This window comes from Pelophylax lessonae (genome assembly GCF_965119305.1).
Source record: "Pelophylax lessonae genome assembly, chromosome: 1".
Lineage (NCBI taxonomy): Eukaryota > Metazoa > Chordata > Amphibia > Anura > Ranidae > Pelophylax > Pelophylax lessonae.
In genome coordinates this window covers 8,917,874-8,942,562 of record NC_138768.1, presented here as the reverse complement: position 1 = coordinate 8,942,562, position 24,689 = coordinate 8,917,874, and the positions used below count along the sequence as shown (strand labels likewise).

Below are 24,689 nucleotides of genomic sequence, written 5' to 3'. Positions count from 1 at the left end.
ATGATGATAGTGGTGCATCTGCTTGTACAGGATCTGATGACAGTGGTGGATGACAGTGGTAGATCCCCTTGTGCAGGATCTGATGACAGTGGTGGATCTCCTGGTACAGGATCTGATGACAGCGGTGGATCTCCTTGTACAGGGTCTGATGACAGTGGAGGATGGCCTGGTACAGGGTCTGAATGACAGTGGTGAATCACCTGGTACAGGATCTGATGACAGTGGTGGATCTCCTTGTACAGAACCTGATGATAGTGATGGATCTGCTTGTACAAGATCTGATGATAGTGGTGGATGGCCTGGTACAGAGTCTGATGACAGTGGTAGATCCCCTGGTGCAGGATCTGATGACAGTGGTGGATCTCCTGGTGCAGGATCTGATGACAGTGGTGGATCTCCTGGTGCAGGATCTGTTGACAGTTGTGAATCTCCTGGTACAGGATATGATGACAGTGGAGGATGGCCTGGTACAGGGTCTGAATGACAGTGGTGGATCACCTGGTACAGGATCTGATGATTGTGGAGGATGGCCTGGTACAGTATCTGATGACAGTGGTGGATAAACTGGTACAGGATCTGATGACAGTGGTGGATCTCCTTGGACAGGATCTGATGACAGTAGTGGGTGGTTTGGTACAGGGAATAAATAAGAGAAGTGGAACTCATGGCATGGGGTTTGATGACAGTTATTGATATCTAGGTACAGAAACCAATGACAATGGTAGAGCTTGTAGTATGGGGTCTGGTGATGGAGATTGGTCTCCTGGTCCAATGACAGAGACTGATCCTGGAAAGGTTTCTAGTGACAGTGAATGAGCAGCCATGACAGTGTAGCTTCTTGTCTGTCTGTCAGGCTCTGTTCTATATGTTAAAATGATATCCTAATGAGTATTTACATTATACTTTATAGACAAAAGGTCAGTCATCCCAAAAGTTACATTTCAAGAAACCTGAACTGATGAAAATATGTATGCTGCAAACCCTGACCTCTGCTTCTGAAAATACTATGTGCCTTTATGATCCAGTAGCTTAAAGTGGAAGGAAAGTCAAAACCCAACTAAGCCTAAACCTACTCCCGCCCCCATTCTAAGCCTATTCTACCGACCTTGTAAAAGGAAAGATGTCTATACTTACCTGTTGTGAAGTCGCACCGGTCTGATCACATAATGGAGTCCCAGCGCCAGCTTCAATGTAGACGGGGGACAGCTGACAATGAATGCCCCATAGTGCCCCAAAGAAAGACTATGGGTCACGTCAGCAATCTCTCCTCTACACTAAAGCCAGCACTGGAGAGATCATGACCGGACCACACTTCAGAATAGCTATGTATAGGTATCTTTTTTTTACAGGGTAGATAGAATAGACTTAGCATGGGGGTGGGAGTATATTAAAGCTAAGATTTGACTTGCCTTCCACTTTAAGTCCTTGCTGTCTCAGATCAGGGATTTGGGCTACACTCCCAACTTCCCTTACTTCCCCAGGTCAATGTCTCAGAAAATATTGAAACTGTTGGGTCAGGATGAAAGCCCGAAACATAAGCAGTTTCAGGAGTGGTCAGCAATGGCATCTTCCGTATTTCTGTGGGCGCAGGTTTCCTTCCAATTTTATGTGGAGTCTGGTGGACTGTTTCAATCTCTGACTATATCTCACAGTCTCCAGCATTTTCAACCCAGTATTTGGGCAATTAAATTAGCAGTTTCAGTTGGACTGGACCTTTAAATCTTTGTAATCTCTCACATTCAAACAACTTTTTTCTTTATCTTGCCCGGTGTCAGGTGCTGCCAGCAACTTTACGACTTCTGTGGCTCAGACCAACGTGACGGGGTACGTGAATGGCTCCATCCTGCTCTCTGTTTCCTACCACATGGAAAAACAGGTCAAATGGTTTCAGATACGATGGAATCGCCTTAACCAGACAGTGGAGGTCCACCTGATTATTTGTACCATTAGAGTTGAAGACACCGGGAAAAAGACTGTTACACTATTTCCGCCTGATGGCTATGAGAAGCGGATGAGGGTGATTCCAGAAAATGGATCTCTGATTATCCAACATTTGAAGATGGAGGACAGCGGGATATACAGGGTCTTTATGATGGACAATAATCAGACCAAATCTTTTGACATCAACGTTATGGTCAACTACGGGCAGACTCATGGTAAGAATGCTACCTTCAGCTACAGCCAGACTCACGGTAGGAACCGTGTCTTACGTCTGTCCTAGTTCTATGTACTGTGGTCCCAGCTGTTGCTTGGACTTTTCTTTCCCTCCTATTCGGAGGGATGTGTTAATACTAAGACACCAAAGCAATACATACAGTGCATTGCAAAAGTATTCAGCCCCCTTGCACTTTTCGACCTTTTCCCACATTTCAGGCGTCAAACATAAAGATATAAAACTGTAATTTTTTTTGAAGAATCAACAACATTGGATTATTTGATATTTCAAACTTTGTTAACAAATAAAAAACTGAAAAATTGGGCGTGCAAAATTATTCAGCCCCTTTACTTTCAGTGCAGCAAACTCTCTCCAGAAGTTCACTGAGGATCTCTGAATGATCCAATGTTGACCTAAATGACTAATGATGATAAACAGAATCCACCTGTGTGTAATCAAGTCTCCGTATAAATGCACCTGCACTGTGATAGTCTCAGAGGTCTGTTTAAAGCGCAGAGAGCATCATGAAGAACAAGGAATACACCAGGCAGGTCCGAGATACTGTTGTGGAGAAGTTTAAAGCTGGATTTGGATGCAAAAAGATTTCCCAAGCTTTAAACATCCCAAGGAGCACTGTGCAAGCGATAATATTGAAATGGAAGGAGTATCAGACCACTGCAAATCTACGAAGACCTGGCCGTCCCTCTAAACTTTCAGCTCATACAAGGAGAAGACTGATCAGAGATGCAGCCAAGAGGCCCATGATCACTCTGGATGAACTGCAGAGATCTACAGCTGAGGTGGGAGACTCTGTCCATAGGACAACAATCAGTCGTATACTGCACAAATCTGCCCTTTATGGAAGAGTGGCAAGAAGAAAGTCATTTCTTAAAGATATCCATAAAAAGTGTCGTTTAAAGTTTGCCACAAGCCACCTGGGAGACACCAAACGTGGAAGAAGGGGCTCTGCTCAGATGAAACCAAAAACGAACTTTTTGGCAACAATGCAAAACCTTATGTTTGGCGTAAAATCAACACAGCTGATCACCCTGAACACACCATCCCCCACTGTCATACATGGTGGTGGCAGCATCATGGTTTGGGCCTGCTTTTCTTCAGCAGGGACAGGGAAGAGGGTTAAAATTGATGGGAAGATGGATGGAGCCAAATCAGAGGCGTAACTAGAACCTTCAGGGCCCCGATGCAAGAAACCATGAAGGGCCCCCCAGACCCCTGGCCGGGGCCCTTCCCTTCAAGCCCGGGGCTCTTCCCACTAATCCTGGGGCTCTTTAATCTCATTGCATGGCCTTTTATTATGGTCCCGCATCAGGATCCTTTCACAAGTTCTGCAGTGGGCCCCCTTCCTGCAATCTTGGGGCCTCCCCACAGTGGTGAAATGCCAGGGCCCGGTCGCAAGTGTGACCTTTGAGATCCTAGAAGTTCACCCACTGGTTTGCTACCGGGCCCCCTGGAGCATGGGGCCCGGTAGCGATTGCAACCCCTGCAACCCCTGTAGTTACGCCCCTGAGCCAAATACAGGACCATTCTGGAAGAAAACCTGATGGAGTCTGCAAAAGACCTGAGACTGGGACGGAGATTTGTCTTCCAACAAGACAATGATCCAAAACATAAAGCAAAATCTACAATGGAATGGTTCACAAATAAACATATCCAGGTGTTAGAATGGCCAAGTCAAAGTCCAGACCTGAATCCAATCGAGAATCTGTGAAAAGAACTGAAAACTGCTGTTCACAAACGCTCTCCATCCAACCTCACTGAGCTCGAGCTGTTTTGCAGGGAGGAATGGGCAAGAATTTCAGTCTCTCGATGTGCAAAACTGATAGAGACATACCCCAAGCGACTTACAGCTGTAATCGCAGCAAAAGGTGGTGCTACAAAGTATTAACTTAAGGGGGCTGAATAATTTTGCACGCCCAATTTTTAAGTTTTTTATTTGTTAAAAAAGTTTGAAATATCCAATAAATTTCGTTCCACTTCATGATTGTGTCCCACTTGTTGTTGATTCTTCACAAAAAATTACAGTTTTATATCTTTAAGTTTGAAGCCTGAAATGTGGCAAAAGGTCGAAAAGTTCAAGGGGGCTGAATACTTTCGCAATGCACTGTATATTGTTTGTAGGAGACATACTTGCTTTCTTTTAGCAACTTTGTCTTTCTAAAATGATGATCTATGTATTCTATAGACAAAAAGTTGTTAAAAAAGGTTTTGTAGAGCTACCCCTGCAGGAGCTTCTGGTTGTATTGACCTCTGCAAAGACCTTGTTGGGGAGGGGGTAGGGTCGTATGGTGGAAATCATGTCTTCCATGTTTCCCTCCTAGTAGGGTGCTAATACAAGGACCATATGAGAGGCCTACACGGGATGAGTTCTTCTGGGCTACACTAGGCAACTGTAATAAGATCACTGTACTACACATAGGGTACCTTTACTTTTTGCCATTTTTATCAATGCTCTGGGACAAAGCTGTGGCTGCCATGGGGAAATACTGAACCTTAAGGCGGGCCTCTGCTTTTAGAGATGAATGTACACCATGTACATTTTCGCCATAAGGCCCCTTTCACACTTGTGCGATTTGTCCTGCGACTTGGGACTGCAAAGTCGTTATACCCCATGATTTCCAATGAGTACCGTTCATATCTCTGTGACTTCAAAGTAGTCCCTGCACTACTTTGGTCCGACTTTGATGCGACTTGAGGTCCATAGACCTCAAGATTACACAGGCATTGCTTTAATTCGCATCAAAGTCACGGCAAAGTCGTGTGACTTTCAGCTCACTCAAGTGTGAAAGGGGCCTAACTGTTCTCCAGTTAACTCTTGGGGCCCTGTGACCTTCTCTGTACCTTGCATTTAGGAAGAACACGCTAAGCTTTATCCACATCCACCTGTCCAGTGTTTCCACTGCCATTCCCCATTGGCGCAGTGGGCCCCGCCGTGAACCCTGCATGGGCTCCAACTTAGCTCTTGAATTTCCATACCTCTGTTCAGGATGGGAACATCTGCTGTGGAAATCCACTCCCATTGCTCTGGGAGACAGACCGCTGGCGAAGGGAGTGTCCCTCACTTTTAGAGGCGACTCCAGCTATAACAAGAACACGCTACCGACAGGCTGCTTGTTACACTTCCATTACCCTAGGTAACCACTTGTGTCTTCACACTGCCTTATTTCTGTACTGATGTCTTCAGACCCCAAGTGCCTTAGTGGCATGAACCATGGGATGGTGTCGGTTACTTGCATTACACCCCTTTTAGTAAGTTCAGACCAGGTGGGAACAAGGTTTTACTTTAACCACTTGCCGACCGCTCACGTTGACCGTACTGCGGCAAAGTGGCTCGATATCGTCCAGCGATGTAGACCTACGTCGCTGGACTCCTCCCCTTGTGGGTGGCGCACGCGTGCCGCCGGAGGCTCGCTCCTGCCGTTTTCAGTCACAGCGGGAGTTGGGCCAGGGGAGGAGCTGCTCTTCCCCGATCGCCGGGGATCGAGTGTGGAGATCCGCCTGCTTGTGTAAACAAAGCGGGTGGATCTCCTATGTGACAGGCAGGGTCAGATTGCAGGGTTCAGCATAGCTCAACCTGCGATCTGTCCCTGTGTCACACAGTCCCCTCCCCCCACACGCGTTAGTAAGCACCAGGCATACATTAACCCCTTGATCACCAATAAAAGTTAACCCCTTCCCTGCCAGTGTCATTTTTACAGTAACAGTGCATATTTTTAGCACTGATTACTGTAGTAATGTCACTGGTACCCCCAAAAGTGTAAAAAATGTCAGTTAGGGGTCCGATCTGTCCGCTGCAATGTCGCAGTCCCACAAAAAATCGCAGATCACCGCCATTACTAGCAAAAAAAAAAAGAAATGACATAAATCTTGGCCGTAGTTAGTACACGCAATAACTTTTGCGCAAACCTATCAAAATAGGCTTATTGCGATTTTTTTTTTTTTTACCAAAAATATGTAGCAGAGTACAAATTGGCCTAAAATGTTACAAAATTTTGATTCTTCCATTTTTGTTTTTGGGAATGTCATATAGCGGAATGTGAAAAATATTGTTTTTTTTTTTTTCAAAATTTTCGCTCTTTTTTTGTTTATAGCGCAAAAAAATAAAAATCGCACAGGTGATCAAAAAGCTTGATTGGTGGGCAAAAAAGGATATCGTGGGTACAGCGTCGCACGACCGCGCAATTGTCCATTAAATTCATGTAGTGCCGAATCGCAAAATAGGGCCTGGTCATTAAGCAGCAAAACCCTCCGGTCTTAAAGTAGTTAACATCTGTCATATATCTCTCTCCTTCTGTCCATTTCTGTTATGTTTTATTTTACTTAAATAAAATAAACAAACTTTTGTATCGTACGAGCCGAGGAGTCTCCAAATTCTTCTATGAAAAGGATTTCGAACAAAACTACAGACTATGACTATTTTTCATTAGCAGATCTTTTACACAGTGCAGTACAGAGGCTGACACACCGTGAGCGTGGGGCCCCTGGGGGCCTTTAGAAGCTGTCAGTGGTAGATAGTCATAGGTAGACAGCACAGAGCTCCTGCTGAGAAAGGAGTCAGTTGAATACAGCGGGGGGCCGCACACACATGGGGGGTCAGGAGGGTCCGCAAAGCACTTCCAGCTTACATCTGAGAGATGGCTCAGTAGTCTGTGTTCAGAGGGATTAACCCATTCTTCTGTCAGCAAAATGCTCTATAGATGAGACCTACACGCCATCAAACCTTCACACATCTACAGCTCTTCTCTGAAGGGGTTCTCAGGATGTCTCTGTCTACATATATTTCTCCTATATTCCTTTTCAGTTTCAGCAAATCAAGTTTCCCACCAGAAAGAGTCATAACTTGCCCTAAGTATCTTTCATATAACCCCTAAACCCTTGCAGTTCTCATGCAGGGTGTCAGCTCTGTATTTCTCACAATACCCCTCCCTATAACCACAACATCCCTATAACCCATTTGTTTTTCAAATATATTAATAGTAAAAAGGCAAAGCAAGAACATATTGGCCCCACAAAGGATGATCACGGGAGATTGGTCACAAGTGACAAGGAGAAGGCAAATGTATTAGTACGCTCTTCTGAAAAGCATTGGTACAATAAACAGGCCAGTCATTTTAATAACATTATATTGAATGTACTCTTGTGGCTAACAGAAACCAGTGTTTAAAAAAGACTAGAAAAACCTAATGTCAATAAATCACCAGGAGCGACTGGATAACGCCCAAGAGTTCTCAAAGAGCTTAGCCAGGTTATAGTAGATCAATATTCCTAATTTTTAAGGAGAGATTACTGATAGAAATGGTACCAGCTGATTGGCAAAAAAAGCAAACGTGGCACCAACATTTATAATAGGGCAGAGATCTATACCTAGAAACTACAAACCAGTCAGCCTAACATCAATAGTATGTAACTTATTGGAAGAAATTATAAATGACCTTATCTGAGAATTTGCTGATGAAAATAGTATTATCAGTAGTCACAAACATGGATTTATAAAGAGCGCCAGGATACCTGGAAGCTGAATTCGGCAGTCCTGGATGATGAGAAGGTGAGTCGATCCTTTTGAGGATCTTTTTCAGGCACATCATGGATGGATCATGGATGTTTGCAGACGTATGTCAGAGTGGTGTACAGAGGGGCTGAAAGCTTAATGCTTATGAATGTTTGGATTGAACGACTCTTTGAGGTTGGCTCAGGTGTGCGTCAGGGATGTCCTTTGAGTCCTCTGCTATACGCGTTCGCAATCGATCACTTCATCAGGAGGTCAGATAGCGGACCGTTGTGCGGGGTGTTTTTGGGGATTCCTGGTGAGCCCCCTTTGAGGGTCGTGGCCTATGCCGATGACGTGTCTGTTTTCATCTCTGGGACAGAGGAGGCGGAGGAGGTGGTCTCGGTGATGGAGCAGTATGCTGAGGCATCTGGCTCAAAGATCAATCAGGATAAGAGTGAAGTTTTTTTGGATGGGCTTTGAGCTGCTGGAGAGACCTTCTCAGAGCCCCAGCAGGAAATGAAAGTTTTAGGCAACAAATTTGGTCCCAGCGATTACGGCCTTGCAAATAGGTAAAGCAGGCTAAACGATGCCGATGTCAAGGTTGCCAGCTGGAAGGAATGGAAACTCTCTTACAGGGAAAGGATTGGCCTGAATAAAACTTACCTGATCCCAGTATTTCTGTATTCCAGCTTTGTCTGTGTTTTGCCAGTGTCTCTCAATGCAAAGATCTACAGCTGCTTCTTCCAGCTGTTATGGGGGAACAAACTGAACCTCACTTAGAGGTCTATAACCTACCTTCCCAGGCGGATAGGTGGCCTAGGTATAGTCAACTCGGGAGTATTATTTTCTCTGATGTTTTTGAAACATAATTTTGTTAACTTGCTGGCAGAGGAACCGCCTGGGTGGGTTGGTATTTTTCAGTCCTGGTTTAGGCCTTTTCTGCTAAGCTAGGAGAATGGTGGGCCAGTAACAGCCTGAGGGTCCAATACGGTAAGCTCCCAGCTTACTTTGCCCTGTGCCTGAAAATGCTTCGGCAGTAGTGAGTGGTGGCGGAGGAAATTAGGTCTCTTCCTTGGAATGCCCTGGAGAGGAGGGTTGTTGAATCTGCCTTTAGCGAGCCACTGGCCTTGAGGGATTGCCCAGGCCCTGTTATGAGGGAGGGTTGGCGTTTGATTATTCTAGAGAGAATCCCTTTAAAGTTTTGGGATTTGACCTGGCTCTCGTTCCATGGCAGACTATGTAAAGGGAAACTTGAAGCATCGCTCTGCGGAGAACCCTGGTTGTCTAAGAGTGGAGTGTGGTGGTATGGAGGAGACGATGAACCATTTCTTGCATCAGTGCCCCTTCAATATAGAATTCTATAAGTGGGTGGGTGGGGCTCTTTCCTTTCCTTTCCCGCTTGAGTTATGCGGAGTGGTCGTACGGGTCTTTTGAGTCGCATCGGAATTTTGATTTTGAGACACTTTTTTAGTTAGCTTAGTAGAGGAATGCATGGTGTCAGGTTTCCACTCGGAAAAAAGTCCTTCCTGTCGAGGTGTTGGTGCACAACATTGTGTGTGAGGTTGGGAAGATTCAGGGTCTTGAGAAGGACAGGTGGTGGCTGGAAGCCTAGACAAAGGCGTGGAGGAATGTTAGGTCCCCGTAGCTGCTGTCTGTCAGTCTCTGGGTGTGCGGCTTTTCTTTCTGTCCTTTCACATCCCCAAGATTCGATTTTTGGAAAAGGTCTGCATGCATGGGATAAATGTGTAATCGTTTCTTATCCTGAGGGGGTGTTTAGGTGGAGGTTAGGGCTAAGGTTGTGCATTATGATGATAATAATAATAATAATAAAAACATATCTCTTGGTTTGTATATTTGGTTCTGTTTATGTTTTCTGGCAAATAAGCTCGTTTGTTTTTTATGCTGAAGTAAGCTACTTTTTGCTTGTTTTTATATAATTTATTTAATCTGTATATATGTAAATATGTTTTTATTATGTTGTATGTTTGTAAGATTTTTAATAAACAAAAATTTACACTCTAATATCCCCCCACAGTCACACACTATTATTATACATTTATATAGCTCTGTCATATACTGCAGTGCTGTACAGAGATCACTGGGCCAGTCACATCAGTCTCTGTACTAGAGGAGCTTACACTCTAATGTCCCCTCCCCCACAGTCACATCAGTCTCTGTACCAGAATAGCTTACACTCTAATGTCCCCCCCCCAGTCTGTAACGCTCATGCGTTTTTGTTAGTGGATGGATTTGCAGCTGCAGAATTGTCACACTCAGTAGTCGTGTAGAGATTCTGTTGAACAAACATATCCAACTCTCAGGAGTCAGGACTTCATCACTGTGCACAGCCTGTTTATGCAATATACATACACTCAACCTGATGTTAATGGAGGGATAGAATATGTGTGAGTATATAGGTGAGAGACAGGCTATAGTATGGTGAGCACCTAGGAGTAGTATTAGGAGAGTGTTTAGGTGATGGTAGTAAGCAGATAGGTTCTAATGTCAAGTATAGTGCAGATGGTAGGGGACAGCAGATGGAGTATACAAGACAGAGTAACCTAGTGCAAGGATAGTGGATGGTAGTCCCAAGAGCTAACAGTCTATGCAGATGATAGGAAATAGCTTAGATAGAGATAGTCCTGGTATATGCAGTAGATGACAGTAGAAGTGCAGGTTAGTAAGGAATCCCCTGTGGGGTACTTATCACTAGATAGGTAGTAGTAACAAAGTTAAGTAGTGAGAGGTGATCCAGTAGCGAGATACGGATCGGCAGCGAGGTTCCGGTTCAGTTCAGGCAAAGGGAATAGCCAGCAGCTCCAGCTTCACAAGAGAAGGTGCGGTGAACATGCGGTTTGAACGAGCAATGAGTGAGAGAAAGCCGGCGATTGAAATAGCCGGTCATAGCGGCGCTCGGCGATGATGTCATTGCCCTTAAAGGTGTATGCGTCCCATTTGGATAGCAAGATGGGACGCAATATTAAGAGAGAAATGTGGAAATAAGGGTACCAGAGGTACCAGAACATTACACAGTCACACACTATTATTATTATACATTTATATAGCTCTGACATATACCACAGTGTTCTGTGCACTGATGAGCACTGTAATGAAAATATGGAACAGCATTATAATATGTACAATGACTTGCTGACACACATTATGACTACTATACATAATACGTACTTGTGAACACTACACTAGTATTTCAATATAAAAGTATTTGTTTGGTCTTTTGATGACTACTGGAGAGAAGAAACTGTTACTTCAATATGTAGGTTACTTCAATATGTCTTTGTGAAGGACAGAGAAGAAATCTTGCTATGTATGTATTTCTATTCTGAGTTCCTATGTTAGTATGTTAGGAAGAATTATGTGTCTTACTATAGATTCAGACCATATATGTAAGAGTGGGTGTTACTTTTACATTTGGTACTACTACCTTCTTGGGACATACTTTTTGCTGAAGTCGTCTTTACATACAGTATAGGAAAACACTTTGTTAGACGTTCTTGAGATGAGAAAAGGACATCCTACACTCATGTAACATCTGTCCAGGGCCATCTTACAGAATGGGCATGCTGGGCAGTTGCCCGGGGGCCCCACTTGCCCTGGGGGCCCCACCTGCCCAGTGACCCAGCCCCAGCTAAGCATTAGTCCCGATTCCCGTGTGAATACCACCGCCGAACTTAGCAGGTGGCAAGCGCCAGTCAGCCCTGCGCTGCTGTCAGGCCACTAGGGTCATGGAGGGGTGGCCCACAACTGCAGAAATGCCTGTCCGCCTCCACGGGAACAGGCACACACAGGACAGTCCCGTCCATGTGTATGTTTACTGGACCCAGCCGAGGGAACTTGGAAGCTGTGATTAGCCTGGCACTGCTGTACCAATAAATAATGCCTTATTGATAATTTGCATTTTTATTCACGTGGGTGATTGTGTAGGCACTGCATTGCCCAGGGCCCTTTAACCCTCTTAGCGGTATTCCGGAGCGTGGCTCGGGGTTAAATTTCAGAGCCGAAAGCGGTAACCCCGAGCCACACTCGGGGTACCGCCAGAAGCATCGCTGGATCCTGTAAAAGAGGTTACTTACCTTGTCACCGGGATCCAGCGATGTGTCTCGCGGCGGATCTTCCTCCCGATCGTCTTCGTGCCCCGGCTTCCGTCTCCTGCGACGTGACGTTCGCAGGGGGTTGGAACCGGCGGCGAATTCAAATGTAAAAACACACCAAACACACTGATACCATTCAAAATAAAAAAAATCACATTAGTTTGCCCCCCAGTGCCCTTTCCTGCAGTTTTACTGTACTTTTTATGTAAATATATATATATATATATATATATATATATATATATATATATGTATGTGTGTGTATATATATATATATATATATACGTAATTCTTGTAAATAAGCAGCCCAAACCAACTGTGTATATATATATATATATATATATATATATATATATATATATATATATATATATATATATATACAGTTGGTTTAAGCTGCTCATTCACAAGAATTACCTGCAAAATAATGGTACCGCTTTCAGCACCTAGAATACAAAAGAATCATACCGCCAGGGAGGTTAATGCTCTTAAGATGGCACTGCATCTGTCATATATCTCTCTCTCCTTCTGTCCATTTCTATTGTTATGTTTTATTTTACCCAAAGGAAATAAACAAACTTTTGTATGGTACGAGCCGAGGAGTCTCCAATTTCTACTATGAAAAGGATTTCGAACAACACTACAGACTATGACTATTTTTCATTAGCAGATCTTTTACACAGTGCAGTACAGAGGCTGACACACCGTGAGCGCGGGGCCCCTGGGGGCCTTTAGAAGCTGTCAGTGATAGATAGTCATAGGTAGACAGCACAGAGCTCCTGCTGAGAAAGGAGTCAGTTGAATACAGCGGGGGGCCGCGCACACATGGGGGTCAGGAGGGTCCGCACAGCACTTCCAGCTTACATCTGAGAGATGGCTCAGTAGTCTGTGTTCAGAGCGATTAACCCATTCTAACACTTCTGTTAAAAAAAATGATCTATAGACGAGAGATACACGCCATCAAACCTTCACACATCTACAGCTCTTCTCTGAAGTGGTTCTCAGGATGTCTCTGTCTACATATATTTCTCCTATATTCCTTTTCAGTTTCAGCAAATCAAGTTTCCCAGCAGAAAGAGTCATAACTTACCTTAAGTATCTTTCATATAACCCCCCCCCCCCCAAACCCTTTCAGTTCTCATACTGACACCCCTGTGTTTCTCACAATACCCCTCCCTGTAACCACAACATTAACAATCCCTATAACCCATTTGTTTTTCAAATATATTAGTAGTAAAAAGGCAAGGTAAGAACATTGGCCCCATAAAGGATGATCACGGGAGGTTGGTCACAAGTGACAAGGAGAAGGCAACTGTATTAGTACGTTCTTCTGAAGGAAAAGCAGGGGTACAATAAACAGGCCAGTAATTTTAATAACATTGTGTTGAATGTACTCTTGTGGCTAACAGAAACCAGTGTTCCAAAAAGACTAGGAAAACCTAATGTGAATAAATCACCAGGAGCGACTGGATAACACCCAAGAGTTCTCAAAGAGCTTAGCCAGGTTATAACACAAGGGCAAGGATTGTAACCTAACAGGTGATAGATATAATCAGGTGTGCAGCATCATCAATATGTGATGCCCAGGCAGCAGGAAGCGATGATGCAATCAGAGTCTATAAGAGGCAGCAGTCTGCACATGTCCAAGATGGCTGCCAACAGGAGGCAAGGTAAGACCTTGACACTGGATAACACCCAAGAGTTCTCAAAGAGTTTAGCCAGGTTATAGCAGATCACTATTCCTAATTTTTAAGGAGAGATTACTGATAGGAATGGTATCAACTGATTGGCAAAAAAAGCAAACGTGGTACCAATATTCATAATCGGGCAGAGATCTATACCTAGACACTACAAACCAGTTAGCCTAACATCAATAGTATGTAACTAATTGGAAGAAATTATAAATGACCTTATCTGAGAATTTGCTGATGAAAATAGTATTATCAGTAGTCGCAAACATGGATTTATAAAGGGCCGTTCTTGCCAGACCAATTATTTCATATTCATATTCTATGAGGAGGTGAGCCATAATATGGATAGAGAAAAGCCTGTAAACAGTGTTCTAGATTTGGCTAAGTCATTTGATACAGAACCCCACAAACTACTAATTTAAAAACTGTGTCTCTATGTGTCTTTTGAACGCATAGAGCAGTGGCTCGGTAGTGAGCACGCAGCAGTGCCCCCAGAGCAAGTGGCTTTCTCTGGGGGCACTGCTCGAGGGGAGGAGCCAGGAGCGCCAGTGGGGGACCCAAAAAGAAGAGAATGGAAGCTGCTCTGTGCAAAGCCACTTCACTTCACAAATACTATGTTTCTTATTAAAAAACAAAACAAAAAAAAAAACCAAAGCTTTAATATGACTTTAAGGCCCCTTTCACACTAGTGTGACTTGTCCCGCGAATTAGTTTTCCATTATTTTCAATGAGCCCCATTCATATCAGTGCGTTTTGAAGTCGCACCAACTTCAAAGTAGTTCCTGCACTACTTTGGCATGATTTTAATGCGTTTTGAGGTATATAGCCCTGAGCCATTGCTCAAAATCGCAGCAAAGTCGCGTCAAAATCACGTCGCAAAATTGCAGTAAAATCGCATCGCATAATTGTGAAAGGGGCCTCACACTAACCTTCCCTGTAACAGGAATCCTCCTTCTAAAGTTAATATGACCCTCTCTGTAATCTTTACACTAATCCTTCCTGTAATCCTAAAACGAACCTTCCCTGTAACCCTAACACTAGTCCTTCCTGTAATCCTAAAACTAACCTTCCCTGTAACCCTAACACTAGTCCTTCCTGTAATCCTAAAACTAACCTTCCCTGTAACCCTAACACTAATCCTTCCTGTAATCCTAACACTAATTTCTCCTGTAATCCTAACACTAGCCTTCCCTGTAACCTTAATCACAAAGTTTCCCTGTAACCCTAACTCTAACACTCCCTGTAACCCTAACAATAACCCACTCAGTAACCCTCACATTGACTTTACCTGCAATCCTAACATTATCATCATCACTGTAACTCTCACACTAATCCCCCCCCCCATGTTACCTTATCTCTGTAACTTATACATTAACCCCCTCTAACACTAACCTTCCCTGTAACCCTGACATTAACCCCCCATGCTACCCTAAGTCCTACACTAATCCCCGTAACACAAACCCTCACTGTAACCCTCACACTAATCCTCCCTGTAACCCTTACCCCTAAAACTAACCCTACCTTTAATCCTAACACTAAATCTCCCTTTAACCCTCCCACTAACCTCCCTATGATACCCTAACTCTTACACTAACCCTACCTTTAATATTAACATTAATCCTCCCTGCAGCCCTGACATTAACCCTCTGTGATACCCTTACTCCTATGCTAACCCTACCTTTAATCCTAATACGAATTCTCTTTATAAGACCCCCACTAACCCCCCTGTGATACCCTAACTTTTACACTAACCCTACCTTTAATCCTAACACTAATCCTCCCTGCAACCCTGACATTAACCCCCCTGTGATACCCTTACTCTTAGACTAACCCTACCTTTAATCCTAGCACTAATCCTCCCTGCAACCCTGACCTTAACCCTCTGTGATACCCTAACTCTTACACTAACCCTAGCTTTAATCCTAACACTAATCCTCCCTGCAACCCTGACATTAACCCTCTGTGATACCCTAACTCTTACACTAACCCTACCTTTAATCCTAACACTATTCCTCCCTGCAACCCTGACATTAACCCCCCTGTGATACCCTTACTTTTACACGAACCCTACCTTCAATCCTAACACTAATCCTCCCTGTAATCCTGACAATCTACAAATTGGGTTCCTCTATTTAGTGGGATTGTAAGGGGCAATTTTAAAATTACTAATTATGGCATTAATAGAAACAATGTGTAATGTAACAATGATCCAAATCTGTGCTAAACCTCATTAACTGCTGCCCCTTTAACTGTGATTGCACATTAAGTAACCGTAATACATGTAAAGTTAGGTGCTGTTAAATGTATACAAGTGTATCCTAAAATGTCTATGTGCATATATAATATTAGATAAAAATATCTATATTCATAACTCTAGATGCAAAAAAATCAAATCAAAAACTATAAAATAAATATACAATGATGACATTATACACACACTAAAAATTCCGTGCATGTATATCCCAAAGTGCTAAGTGCATAAAAAAAAATAAATTGCATACATTTCTTATTATACAAAAAATACGTAAATAAGTGAAATTAGCAGATGTAACAGTCCATAAACCAAAGAATTGTGCCCAGACCGTACCAGCTAAAGAGGCAGTGGCCTGGGACTTTTGGTGAACTGACTAACGAGGTGGAATGGATATAAAGCAGTGACTCTTCGGGCATGGTATTGGTGTTAGAGGCCACAAGATCTTCTTTTTGTTTAAATGGTTTATGGACTGTTATATCTGATAATTTCACTTAATAAAGTATTTTTGTATGATAATAAATTTATGCAATTTATTGTTTCTTATACACTTAGCACTTTGGGATACTAATGCACGGAATTTTTAGTGTGTATATAATTTCATCATTGTATATTTATTTTATTGTTTTTGATTTGATTTTTTGCATCTAGAGTTATGAATTTAGATATTTTTATTTAATATTATATATGCACATAGACATTTTAGGATACACTTGTATACGTTTAACAGTGCCTTACTTTACACTTATTATAATTATAGCATTAAATATGAAAGGTACAATTTAAAAATAAATAAATAAATAATTCTAGTATTTTATTTAAACCACATATTAAAAAGAAGCCCCCAAATAAGAGCAAAAAATGGGGTTCACATCAAAAAAACAATGAAAAACATATACAAGTGAGGTCCTGATTGAAGGAACAAATCAGTACTTTTATCATTCAACAAATCTAGTAATTGATACAAAGTGGTAATTCCAGCTATTGGTTGATGACATTGTATCATACTTGCACATCGGCGACATTGGATGCTATTTCAAAGCTGGAAACTTTCAACGCATTTCAAACATTCAAACCTTTCCTTCATCAGGGACCAATCAAAATACGCTTATTGCGATTTTTTTTTTCTACCAAAAATATGTAGCAGAAAACAAAATGGCCTAGAAAGTTAAAAAAAAATTTTTTTTTAATTTTTTAAACATCGAACAGGTGATCAAATACCACCAAAAGAAAGCTCTATTTGTGGGAAAAAATGGACATAAATTTTATTTGGGTACAGCGTCACACGACCGCGCAATTATCCATTAAAGTAACAAAGTGCCGAATCGCAAAATAGGGCCTGGTCATTAAGGGGGCAAATCCTTCCGGTCTTAAAGTGGTTAATTAGATCACAGCATTAACCCACAGACGGCCTAAAAGAAAGCTGCACCAGTCCTCTCCAGATTGCACAAGGACCATATTAGGTACTTTCCACCCATCAGGTTGTCCTCACTAGGGATGATTGAACGGTTCGGGTCGGCCATCGGTTCGACCCAAACATTGACTGTTCGAGGTTCGGCCGAATTCTGAACTTTTTGCTGAAAAAGTTCCGAATTCGGCAACCAGAACCGACCAAAATGCAATGGGACAGGAACTGGGCTTTAAAAGCCTGTGATTGGACCAGAACCATCAGTAAAAGCCAATGGAGGGGGCAGGAGAATGCTAGGAATGTGATTGGAGTGACTAGGGGGTCCAGAGGCCAATCATTAGTGAATACACCCCCCAGTATACAAGATATATAAATTCCTAGCATTGTAATACAGGGCTGTGGAAGAGAGTGGAAGCAGTTCTGTTACTTCTGCTCTCAAAGTGTCATTTAGCAATTATTAGTGTGAGGAAAGGGATATCTAGTGTAGTTAGGGTGCTATTTTCCACTATAGTTAGATTTAATAATCTAGTTTCTGTAGGGAAAGTGTTAAGTGTAAGGGGACCGTAGTGTAATGTAGGGTGAACTGACTCTGACTGCTATGGCAGGGTGACCAAACCCTTCCATGTCTGGGTGACCGCTATAGAGAAAAGATAGTTTCTCGTAGAACACTTATAGAACCGGATAGTGGCTTCACCCCTGTCACCCTGCTTTTTGTTGCAGGCGTTTATAGGGCTTTTTTGAGGACATGTTTGGAGTCAGGCATGACATCTGAACTTCTGTGTAGGGGTATATATACACACATACACATGTATGTATATACTGTATACACATACACATATAGGTGTGAAAGTATAGGTGTGCGCTAATGAAATAATTAACACCCATATGGCTTCTCAGCTATAACACCTATATATGTGTATGTGTATAAATACATATAAGTGTGAGTGTATATATACCCCTATACAAAATTTCAGATGTTTTGCCTGCCTCAAAAGACCCCAAAAAAATGCCCAAAAAAAAAAAAAACGCCTGCTGCAAAAACACACCTGGGCGTTTTTGTAGCTGGCGTTTTTTGGGGTATTTTTTGGGCGTCTTTGGAGGCAGGCATAACATCTGTACTTCTGTGTAGGGGTATATATACACACATATAGGTGTGAAAGTAGCAGAAACCTATGCTTGCGCTAATGAAATAATTAACACCCATATGGCTTCTCTGCTATAACACCTATATATGTGTATGTGTATAAATACATATAAGTGTGTGTGTATATATACCCCTATACAGAAGTTCAGATGTTATGCCTGCCTCCAAAGACCCCCAAAAAATGCCCCAAAAAAATGCCTGCAACAACACACCTGGGCGTTGTTTTTTTTTGGCACAGGCGTTTTTTTGGGCATTTTTTGGGGGTCTTTGGAGGCAGGCAAAACATCTGAACTTCTGTATAGGGGTATATATACACACACACACACACTTATATGTATTAATACACATAAACATACACCTATATAGGTGTGATAGGAGCGGAGCCATATGTCTGTTAATTATTTCATTAGCGCAAGCATAGGTTTCTGCTACTTTCACACCTATATATGTGTATATATACATACATGTGTGTGTGTATATATACCCCTACACAGAAGTACAGATGTTATGCCTGCCTCCAAAGACACCCAAAAAATGCCCAAAAAACCACCAGCTACAAAAACGCCCAGGTGTGTTTTTGCAGCAGGCGTTTTTTTTGGGCATTTTTTGGGGGTCTTTGGAGGCAGGCAAAACATCTGAAATTCTGTATAGGGGTATATATACACACACACTTATATGTATTTATACACATACACACATATAGGTGTGATAGCAGAGAAGACATATGCCTGTTAATTATTTCATTAGCGCAAGCATAGGTTTCTGCTACTTTCACACCTATATATGTGTATGTGTATATATACATACATGTGTGTGTGTATATATACCCCTACACAGAAGTTCTGATGTTATGCCTGCCTCCAAAGACCCCCAAAAAATGCCCAAAAAAACGCCTGCTACAAAACCAGCAAGGTGTGAAAATAGCAGAGCCACTATCCTGTTCTATTGCAATTCTAATACAAACAAACTTTTTTTTTTCTGGTTCTGGACATGCTACAGAGCTGAAACTTCACAGGTACACTTTTTAGATCCCCCAGACACTAAATCCAAAGAAATCTAATTTTTTTTTTTCAATAATGTTTTAAATAATTGGCTCTCTATCAAAAATGACAATTTTTAAGAACTTTTTTTGTGTGATTAATAGTCCCTGGGGCATGACCCAGAACCCTAGGCACTTTTTAGGGGCATTTATTGGGTTTTAGGGCTTCAAAATGGTGTTTTTTTATTACCGAAGTTCGGGTCCCATTGATTTCAATGGGGTTCTGAAATCCAGGTCGAACTTTCGGGAAGTTCGGTGTTCTGGTCGAACCGAACTTTTGAAAAGTTCAATCATCCCTAGACTCCTCACCATAAGATTGTGCTGAAGTGTAAGGAAACTAAGGCTTTTAAGAAATACTGAAAATAGATGCAAAAAGAAACAGGTATAAATAAATATATCCTGTGGTGACATGAAGTGCGAAGAGAGGAGAGGATAGAGGGGAGAGGGAAAAGGTCCTCTCCATTATTCTCATAAAAATAAATGGCTAATATACTTACAAAATAGTAATGGTATGGATATGTGTATGGAAGTTCGACAAAAAGTTTGAGGAGAGTTCCCGGTTTGGCTCCCTATAGGGCTCAGTCCTTACTAAAAAAATATAAAAGCGAAGCAATACTGGTTTCTGTAAATATGTTCTGCAGTCACATAGGGAGAAAGTAAAAGAGGAAGGAAAGAAAGTTCCCTCCATAGCTCCCAGAACAAATAATAAGTGACCGGTAAACTTACAAAAAGAATGGTGTAGATCTATATGTGGAAATCCCAATGAGGAGACTTCCCGATTTGGCCCCCCATAGGGCTCAGTCCTAGCTGGGGTCACAGCTCCTGCCTCCTTGTGTTCCTCAAGAGAACATTGACAATAACCCCCTCCATGATGCCCTAACTTATGCACAAAGTCCCATAACACAAACCCTCACTGTAATCCTCACACTAATCCTCTCTGTAACCCTAACACTTGAAAATCCTATATTAACCCCACCCACGTAACCCTAATCCTATACTAACCCCACCCTCGTAACCCTAATCCTATACTAACCCCACCCTCGTAACCCTAATCCTATACTAACCCCACCCTCGTAACCCCAATTCTATACTAACCCTACCCTCATAACCCTAATCCTATATTAACCCCACCCTCGTAACCCTAATCCTATACTAACCCCACCCTCGTAACCCTAATCCTATACTAACCCCACCCTCGTAACCCCAATTCTATACTAACCCTACCCTCATAACCCTAATCCTATACTAACCCCACCCTCGTAACCCTAATCCTATACTAACCCCACCCTCATAACCCTAATCCTATACTAACCCCACCCTCGTAACCCTAATCCTATACTAACCCCACCCTCGTAACCCTAATCCTATACTAACCCCACCCTCATAACCCTAATCCTATACTAACCCTACCCTCGTAACCCTAATCCTATACTAGCCCCACCCTCGTAACCCTAATCCTATACTAACCCCACCCTCGTAACCCTAATCCTATACTAACCCCACCCTCGTAACCCTAATCCTATACTAACCCCACCCTTGTATCTCTAATCCTATACTAACCCCACCCTCGTAGCCCTAATCCTATACTAACCCCACCATCGTAACCCTAATCCTATACTAACCCCCACCCTTGTAACCCTAATCTTCTCTGTAACACTAACATGAACCCTCAGTTTAACCTTAACCCTAATCCTTCTTGTAACCCTAACATGTATTTTCCCTCTAACTCCTACAACGTTTTCTTTCATCTTCCACTATGTCACCACAGGTTGTGGCCGTAGAAGTGCAGTGAAATCACCCCAGATAGCAATGGGGCTCCACCCATTCACATCTAACATGAAAGATAATGTCCTGGCCGATGTATCATTGTAACCTGAAAACCTTGTTTTGTAACCAAGCCATGCATTTTTTCCACGCAAACTTTTTCTAAGCAAATTGGATTTTTATGCTAATTTTAAATAAATCTCAGCACAGGTGAAAACTGTCAGAGGACAGCCTCTGGGTGGGTTGGGGGTCAGAGATGCCATTAGCCACTGAGTTATGGGCCACAGAAAATGTATATGCATCACTACATTGTATACGTCTCTATGCAGCATTATAGCTGCATGTCACCATTTTAGGCTTACTGACTCATGGTGGCATAAGTAAAAGGTTGTTATAAGGTAGACATAACTATGGTGGACTTATCTGTGTATTTTAGAATTGTTATCTCTCATTCCAGGTCTGGAGAATGCGGTCACCATGGGCAAGGCGGCATCATTGGAAGGACAGTGTACCTGCTCCTGCAACACCAGTGGTGTGGATGTTCCCACCTCGGCCTGGATCATCTTCAGCAGTCGTCTGTCCTCAGTTCTCATCACTATTCTAGTCTTCCTCACCCTCCACATTCAAGGCAGGAGGACCCAGAGGCAGAGAATGTTGTCTCAGCTCTTTAACTACCGCTAATCATGCCTACTCTTCTGGACCATGCGACTGTCAATATATGTGAAGGAAGTCCAGTCTTTGGTGTATGATGACCTATGGAAAATGTTGACATGGTGCCCCCTCATGACCTCCCACATAATACTTATATCCGTCCACTTATCTGTTATGATAGCACAATATAAGTCAATGTATCCAAGATTAGAAGTGCAGATCATACCGCAGCTCAACTTCCTAACCCATGACTCAATGCTTTTATCATGTTTATCCATGACAAAAAAAACCCCAGAAACTATGTGTACTCTTCTTATTGACCTTTATTGGATAGATATGAATTTACACAGTATAACAATTCCAACGCGTTTCGTCAAACTATGAGGAAGGCTGTATTAGCTGAAACACGTTAGGATTTTGCAAAGTATGTCAAATCATATTGTATGTAGCCGGAAATGTTTATTAAGAACATTACACTGAGTTGCTGGCATTTTCTTTTTACCATGGAATTCATCCAAGATTGGTGCCATGAGCCTGATGAGGATTACTAGGACCACTCCCTTCCTTATCAATTCAGCTATGCAGCTATCTCGCCAGCCTTCTGTCTATCATTGGGGAAGTGCTACTGCTCTTTAGCCTGTTCCTACAATGCCCATTGTAGATCCTGCTGAGAGCATTGAACATGGGGCCTTGAGGATCCTAGCACTATTCACTTAGAGAACACCTATAAGGCAACCTTGCCAACCAGCACTCCCTGGTAAAAATCTCTCACACCAATCCTGGCATAGCCAGCAACGGGTCCTTTCCAGGAAACATCTCTATACAGAGGTTAGAGAAAGGAGAAGGCCACACAAAGAATTCCTTTTTAGCTACTTAGTGAATATATAAAATCAAGGATATTTACACCCTCAAGAGACTTGTGGAGTGAGAGGAGAGACCTGTTACCTACAGGAGGTGCGTCCCATAGTCCAGCATCCCATGCCAAGGGAGATGCAAGTAATCCCAGAAATGCATAAAGTCCATTCTCAAGGCTTCCTCCCTACTGGGAAATGAAATAAATACAGCTTGTACCGGAACCGCCAACCCACACTGTACTTGTGGTCTTCCATCAGTATACGGCTTCCTCGCAGTCATGGACATAGATATCAAATCCTAGCCGCCGTCATACAAAGCTAGCCAACAACTTAGCACGTACAAGTTTTGGATCCTTCTCCTCTTCTGCTATCCGGACCTTGGATCCCGGTGGATGTTTGGATGTCCCAGACTGCAGGAAGCATCCCACCGTTTGCCACCAATGTAACGGAACCACCAACCCACACTGTACTTGTGGTCTTCCGTCAGTATACGGCTTCCTCGCAGTCATGGACATAGATATCAAATCCTAGCCACCGTCATACAAAGCTAGCCAACAACTTAGCACGTACAAGTTTTGGAACCTTCTCCTCTTCTGCTATCTGGACCTTGGATCCCGGTGGAAGTTTGGATATCCATGACTGCGAGAAAGCCGTATACTGGAGGAAGACCACAAGAACAGTGTGGGTCGGTGGTTCTGTTACACAGCTCAACTGACTACATGTTGGTCTGACCTGGTCCATCCAAAGGGAAACCAACTTGCAGCAAACTGATTGATACTGACTGGTGATAACTGTTCTAGAAGACCATGTATATCCTTGGTTTTGACAGACCAGGTTCCATTGTACTGATTTTGTTCACTTGTGCTCCTGAAGAAGATATTCTATCATTTGAAATGTGTTGAGCTCACATGTGGACTGTTAAATGGAAAAGATTTGTGACCCCTGTATAGTATATGGTGTCTTTAATTATTTTTACAATAACCCTCATGTTTTTAATATAGATTTTGATGTTGTCCCAATATCTATATGCCGTCTAAAGTCCGTAGCTACAACGATTTTGGTATCTTAGGGTTTGTGTGGGTTTTCCTTTTTATACTTTGCCAGTAGTTAAATGGGGGGGGCCCAAAAAAATTGTTCGTGTTCAAGGGCTTTTTATTAATTTTGCCCCCCCCCCCCCCCACCGCCAATTGCTGTGTGTGAAGCCTTCATCTGCAAATAGCCCTCATGTATCAAAGTCTGAAGGTCTTCAAACCATCTCAAATGTCAGACGACTTTATTAAAGGTTTTTTTTCCACCTTTGTATCAAATCAGTCCTGCATTTTCCAATGAACCAGTCACGGGGGAAGGAGTGACATATTTACTTCAAGGACGATCAAATAACCTGAGAGATGAAACATGCGTCGGTTCTTTGTGACAGGAGATGAAACGCCTCTCAGTGCATGACGTGGAAAGCCTCTGAAGAGGATTCTATAACTGCATGAATGAGTGAATAGAGATGACCAAATCTGTGCCGTATCTGGGGATCCAGAGATTCTGGGATTAGATTTCTTCTCACCTCTCTATATTGACCCTCACATCAAAGGTCAATATGCACTCCAACACCAGATGGACCGTTTTCCTTCTGAATCATCAAGGACTCTGGCTCTTGGAGGACCTCAGCAGCTCAAGTGGGTGGATGGATAATTCAGTGTGTATTTACATGTTAAAAGACAATGAGAACCTACAGGGCAGCCATCAGGGGGGGACAGCCCATACACATGTAAGGGGCCCAGGCGTTCCGAGGGGCCCGGCCACCCAGGCCCCAACCAAGGAGACCGAGTAGTTGCAGCTGCAGTAACTAGCAATTGCTAAAGCTTTGTGGCTGCAGAGTAAGCCGATGCAGCTGAAGGGATGTCTCTTTGCTGGATTGCGTTGTCTCTTTGCTGAAAATATGAGGCTGTCTCTTTGCTGGATTGGGATATCTCTTTGCTGAATATATGAAGCAGTCTCTTTACTTGACTGGGATGTCTCTTTGCTGAATATATGAGGCTGTCTCTTTGTTGGATTGGGATATCTCTTTGCTAAATATATAGGGATGTCTCTTTGATGGATTGGATTCATTTTCATTTATTAAGTTG

General features: G+C 42.7%; 1 protein-coding gene across 1 annotated transcript; it reads left to right on the top strand.

Moving 5' to 3' along the window:
* Positions 1-182: 182 nt before the first annotated feature.
* On the top strand, positions 183-21,958 carry LOC309552540 (uncharacterized protein; the record flags this gene model as incomplete). The annotated part of the gene is made up of 3 exons (XM_082253495.1): positions 183-501; positions 1,776-2,156; positions 21,525-21,958. 3 exons carry the CDS (start codon positions 183-185, stop codon positions 21,746-21,748), a joined length of 924 nt encoding a protein of 307 aa, XP_082109621.1. The 3' UTR covers positions 21,749-21,958.
* Between the last annotated feature and the right edge of the window lie 2,731 nt (positions 21,959-24,689).